The sequence below is a fragment of the Amblyraja radiata genome, chromosome 6 (genome assembly GCF_010909765.2).
Source record: "Amblyraja radiata isolate CabotCenter1 chromosome 6, sAmbRad1.1.pri, whole genome shotgun sequence".
NCBI classification, from domain to species: Eukaryota; Metazoa; Chordata; class Chondrichthyes; order Rajiformes; family Rajidae; genus Amblyraja; species Amblyraja radiata.
Genome location: NC_045961.1, coordinates 33,176,932 through 33,183,183, shown reverse-complemented (window position 1 = coordinate 33,183,183; position 6,252 = coordinate 33,176,932). Strand labels below are relative to the sequence as shown.

Sequence of the window (6,252 nt, the reverse complement as noted above, 5' to 3'; positions counted from 1 at the left end):
TAAAGTGAATAAGTAGAGATTATTTTGCTGTTGAACTATGGGGGTCCATGAAAAGAGTTAAGGCTTTGGACTGATTAGATTGTCCTTCCAGAGAATCAGCATGGACTCAATTGGTTTCTTTTGAGGAACTTTTGAATTGATTGAAAGATGCGGTATGGAAACGGGCTCTTTGGCCTACCGAGCACACCGACCCATTCACACTCATTCTATGTTATCCCACTTTCACCTCCTCACCCTCCATATAAGGGGACAATTTACAGAGGCCAATTAACCTACACACCCCCATCTTTGGGACGTGAGAGGAAAGCCGAGCACCCGGTGGAAACCCACACGTTCTTCTGGAAAATGTGCAGACTCCACTCAGAGAGCACCCGGCGTCAGGGTCGAACCCGGACGCCACAATGCCGCCCATATGATTCTTTGATTATTCTCATTGTCTGTGCTGAATTATTTAATCTCATTCAAGGTAATAGTAAAGGTGGTGCAGTTGCTTAGAGATGGGGAAAATCATACAGATCACAATCGCTGTCTTCAGCATTTGGAATTAGTTTAGATCTGTTATTGGACTGTGCAGAAGACAGCTGCTGCCATACAACGCATTTAACAGCAGCAAGAGAAAATGAATTGTTACACTGTGAAGTGATGACCTGTGACTGTGTTATGTAAAGGGGCTGCCTTCCTTTCTGCTGCAAAACATGCCTGGAGGCATGGCATGTTGCTAATGGCATGTTGGCCTTCATAATAAGAGGAGTTGAGTATAGGAGCAAAGAGGTCCTTCTGCAGTTGTACAGGGCCCCAGTGAGACCACACCTGGAGTATTGTGTGCAGTTTTGGTCTTCAAAAGTGAGGAAGGACATTCTTGCTATTGCGGGAGTGCAGTGTAGGTTCACGAAGTTAATTCCCGGGATGGTGGGACTGTCACATGTTGAAAGAAGGGAGCGACTGGGCTTGTATACACTGGAATTTAGAAGGATGAGAGGATATCTTATTGAAACATTTAAGATTATTAAGGGATTGGACATGTTAGAGGTAGGAAACATGTTCCTGATGTTGGGGGAGTCCAGAACCAGGGGCCACAGACTAAGAATAAGGGGTAGGCCAATTAGAACAGAGATGAGGAAAAATATTTTAACCCAGAGAGTTGTGAATCTGTGGAATTATTTGCCTCTGAAGGCAGTGGAGGCCAATTCTCTGGATGCTTTCAAGAGAGAGTTGGATACTCTTAAAGATAGTATCAAGGGATATGGGGAGAAGGCAAGAACGGGGTACTGATTGTGGATGATCAGCCTTGATCACAGTGAATGGCTGTGCTGGCTTGAAGGGCCAAATGGCCTACTCCTGCACTTATTGTCTATTGTCTATTGGAGGGTGAAATTCAGTTTTAGCAGGGCGCAGACGGACAGTACCAGATCTGCCCCTTTCAGACATCTTGTCCTATCTTCTCCTCAATTAAAACAGACAATCTAATATATATTAATTAGTCTGATTAAAGTTGAATTTTAACCTCCTGCTCCTTTGATTCCCATGCATGAAGATAGTATTATCTTTAAAGACACAGTGAGCACTATTTTTAATATCAGAAACTCATTTTATTTCATACTCTTGTGAAACAGTTTGGGAATGTTTTTCCATGTTACATGTTCCCACAAAGTGAACTTGATATTTTTGAACCATATATTTTTTTTACTTTCCAAATCTCATCTTCTTCCAGGCTCCAGTTAAAAGTGTTGCTGCTGTAACTTGCAATTTTGCAACTCAGTGATGGGCCTATCCCACTTACGCGACTTTTTCGGCGACTGCCGGCAACCATCATAGGTCGTTGCAGGTTGCTGAAAATTTTCAACATGGAAAATCCAGCGGCGACCAGAAAGATGCTACGACTCTTTGGGTGACTGAGGAGAATACTCACGACCATACAGGTGACACCCTGGCGACATGCCGCGGGGTGAAGCCTGTATGGTCGTGAGTAGTTGCCCAGAGTCGTACCTTGTTCTGGTCGCCGCTGGATTTTCAACATGTTGAAAATTTTCAGCGACCTGCTTCAACTATGACAGGCACCTGCAAGTTGCTGAAAAAATCGCGTAAGTGGGACAGGCCCATTACAATGAAATCTTAGACACTCAATGGGTCAGGCAGTATCCCTGGAGAACATGGATAGGAGACATTTCAGGCCGGGACCCTTCCTCAGAATGATGTAGGGTCCCGAGCTGAAATGTCACCTTTCCATGTCCTCTGGGGTACTACCTTACCTGCTGAGTTCCTCCAGCACTGCATCTGTTTTTGTAAACCAGCATCTGCAGTTCCTCGTTTTTACGATGATATCAAGATTTGTGAGCACTGAAAGTCTAGGCCTTGAAACAAGAAGAGCAGCTGCCTTTGCTTCTGAAGGAATTGAGTGTTGGGGTGACCACGTCAGATTCCACAGAACGTGCAAGATCATTCTCACTGGCGATGATGTGTTTCACCAGACACCGGGCTGCTTCCTCAATGTTGACGTTTTCCTGCAGATGATATAAGTAAAAATATGGATACATTTATTGACGATAAAATGAATGGCGCTTATATACTGGATCATATCTATGAATAGTCATTACTGGTCTTAATGACTACAAGCCTGTCGCACTGACTTCTGTATTCATGAACACCCTTGAAAGGCTTGTGCTGGCCATACCACAAACCCCCTGCTGGACCCTCTGCAGTTTGCATAATGGGCCAATAGATCTGTGGATGACGCAGCCAACCTGGGCCTGCACTTCATCCGCCTGCACCTGGACCGCCAAGGGATCTATGCAAGGATTTTGTTTGTTGATTTTAGCTCTGCATTCAACACCATTGTGCCAGAGCTACTACACTCCGAACTTTCCAAGTTGACTGTTCCTGAATACCTCTGCCGGTGGATCACCAGCTTCCTGACAGACAGGAAGCAACATGTGAGGCTGGGAAAGCACATCTCGGACCCGCAAACACTCATCATAGGAGCACCGCAAGGCTGCGTACTCTCCCCTCGCCTCTACTCTCTCTACACCAATGACTGCACCTCCACTTATTCCTCTGTCAAGCTTCTCAAGTTTGTGGATGACCCAACCCTGATTCGACTGATCCAGGATGGGGAGGAATCTGCCTACAGACAGGAAGTGATGCAGCTGATGTCCTGGTGCTATCATAATAACCTAGAGCTCAATGCTCTTAAGACAGTGGAATTGATTGTAGACTTTAGGAGAGCTCCCCCTCCCCTCACCCCACTCACCATCAACAAGACCACAGTCACATCTGTGGAGTCTTTTAAGTTCCTGGGAACCATCAACTTAAATGGAGGGGCCACCATTGACTCCACAGTCAAAAAGGCACAACAGAGGATGTATTTCCTGCGGCAGCTGAGGAAGTACAATCTGCCACAGGCAATGATGGTCTAATTCAATACGGCCATCGTAGAGTCTGTCCTCACCTTCTCCATCATGATCTGGTTTGGCTCAGCCACCAAGCACGACATCTGGAGGCTGCAGCAAATCGTCCAATCAGCTGAGAAGGTTATTGGCTGCAACCTTCCCTGCATTGACAAACTGTACACTGCAAAGGCCAGGAAGCGAGCGCGTAAAATCATCTCTGACACCTCTCACCATGGCCACAAACTCTTTGAATCACTTCCCTCTGGAAGGCGACTCTGGACTGTCAAAGCTGCCACAGCCAGACATAAAAAATAGCTTTTTTCCATGAGTAGTAGCTCTACTCAATAATGAAAAATCTGTAGCCTCCTTTTGCTCTGGCAATTTATTTAATTTACATGTTTAATCGATAATGTTTTATTATTAATGTTTAATGTTTTTGTGTCACTCCTAACTGTCACTGTATGTCATGTTGTCACTTGCGGGCAGACTACCAAGGCAAATTCCTTGTATGTGAATACTTGGCCAATAAACTTATTCATTCATTCATTCATTCATTCATTCATTCATTCATTCATTCATTCAATACAATTAAAATGTCTTAATATTTTGGCTAGGATTACTTTCAATGTCTTTTACACCTCACTGATTTTCATTGCACCAGCAAAGCAACCATGTCATTACCTGTCTAGACTCAAACAGGTAAGGGGCTGCACAGTGGCGCAGCCATAGAGTTGCTGCCCCACAGTGCCAGTTGCTGGCTTACAGTGCCAGAGATCCAGGTCCAATCTTGACCATGGGTGCTGTCTGCACAGAGTTTATACATTCTCCCTGTGACCGCATGGATTTCTCCAGGTACTCCAGTTTCCACCCACACTCCAAAGACATACAGATTTGTAGATTAATTGGCTTCTGTAAATTGTCCCTAGTATATGCAGGATTGAACTAATATATTGGTGATTGCTGATTGCCGTGGAATCTGTGGGCCGAAGGGCCTGTTCCCATGCTGTATCTCTAAACTAAACTAAACTCTGAAAATCCCCTCTGAACTCTGCTTGACTATTTATCTTTCTTTCTATAAAATGTCCCATAAATGCAGAATGATTGAGTTTCAAATTATCTGAGCAAACTTTAATGTATGATGCTTAATGTCAAATTTAATTTCAAAACGTTTCACGAGGAACATTGATACATTTTACTACGTAAGGAATGCTCTATAATTACATGCTATTTTTGTTGTTTATCAAAAATGCTGGCACTTACCATTTGCTGAAATCCACATGGCAGGATGTGAAGACAGAAACGTGGGTGATGCAGTGATCAGCATTAGAGGAATGCGTAGAAGCTTCACCTGGCTTTTAATAAAGGCAAGTGTGCAGAGTGGGGTTATGAGAAGTGTTGGGAAGTGATCATGAAACATGCTGGTGAATGGCAGAGATTTTTACAAAATTGATGAATGAATGAATGAATGAATGCTTTATTTACACATGTGACAAGTCACAGTGAAATTCTTTGCTTGTATACCCTAGGTATGCAAATACTTGCCACATAAGGGCGCTGACATAATTACATGCTAGGTCCCCCTTTGTTCTCATCCTGATCCACTCCCCCGTCCACTCACCCCGACCCCCCCCCCCTCCTCCCCTCCACACCAGGATGGGGTGGAACAATTGTCCATTGTTCCACCCCCTCCCTCATGACAGTCCCCACCACGATGGGACTAAATAGATTAATTCAGTTGCGATGCAAGGCAAAAATATAAAACGTTGAACATCGCCTCTTTGTCCTTCAAAACTATGTACTCCGTCACTCTGCACACCTTGAACTGGTTGGCTTATGATGAAAATCACAGAAAATGTGCCCATTCTGCCCCACCATTTTGTGGTCCTGAAATTATTGGCAGTTTGGAAATCCTATGATTTGTCCTCTGGTTCTCCTGATTGCTGTGCTAACTCTAACATGCAGGTATCCTGGTCCCTGTGCCCCCCTTGAAACTTCTGGGTTTACTGAAAAATGTATTATCTGACTGCACTGCATAATATATGAAAACATGTGAATAAAAAGTGTTAAGAATTAATTGGAATATCATCCAATACTCTAGAATATCTGTGTAAGAAGGAACTGCAGATGCTGGTTTACATAGAATATAGACAGAAAATATTAATGGTAACTCACCGGGTCAGGCAGTATTTTTTCAGAGTCTGAAGAAGGGTTTCGACCCAAAACATCATCCATTCCTTTTCTCTGGAGATGTTGCTGACCCACTGATTTACTCCAACATTTTGTTTCTATCTCCAGACTATCTGTCAGTCTGCCACACCAAAGCGTTGAGCATGCCTCATTAACAGAGTTTTACTGCATGTTTTTAGTGTGTTTGGTGATTTTTAATGGAATTTATCATTTTAAATCCGGTACATCCTCCTGAAAAACGAATTTCTGCAGCCACTTTTCAATTGACGTGGCTACAAATCAGAGTGCCCATTTATAACTGAGGATAATGCCTGTCACTTTATTCTGCTGCTCTGCCTGTTTATGCAACTTCCATTAAAAAGCAACGTTCATTTTAAGCCGCTGCAGCGAGTGAAATATTTCTGCCATTTACTGAATGAACATCAAATCTGAAGTGATTACCTTATATAATCATTACACATGTCATTTCACCTTGATTGAAATACAATGTCCATGTCTGCTGTATATTTCTATGTGTGTGTGTCTGTGTTCATGGGTGGCTGTTTGAGTATGTGTGTGGGTCCATATGCATGGTGTTTGTCAGGGCTGCCAACTCTCACGCTTTGAGCGTGACACTCACGCATTTCAGCCAATTCTCACGCCCTCACGCTGAAGACGGAATTCTCACGCTGACAGGCTG

The 6,252-nt window shown here is 43.7% G+C and overlaps 1 protein-coding gene across 2 annotated transcripts in view; it reads right to left on the bottom strand.

Moving 5' to 3' along the window:
• Positions 1 to 2,209: 2,209 nt before the first annotated feature.
• rab38 (RAB38, member RAS oncogene family) overlaps positions 2,210 to 6,252 on the bottom strand; it is a 37,551-nt gene continuing 33,508 nt past the window's right edge. Inside the window, exons 4-5 of one of the 2 annotated variants that reach the window (XM_033022459.1) lie at positions 4,647 to 4,737; positions 2,359 to 2,501 (exon numbers count right to left, since the gene is read on the bottom strand). In XM_033022459.1, the coding sequence (XP_032878350.1) occupies positions 2,485 to 2,501; positions 4,647 to 4,737 (108 nt within the window). In that variant the 3' untranslated portion in view covers positions 2,359 to 2,484. Of the gene's footprint in view, positions 2,502 to 4,646; positions 4,738 to 6,252 lie in introns of both variants that reach the window. The other variant, XM_033022457.1, reaches the window with a different exon arrangement.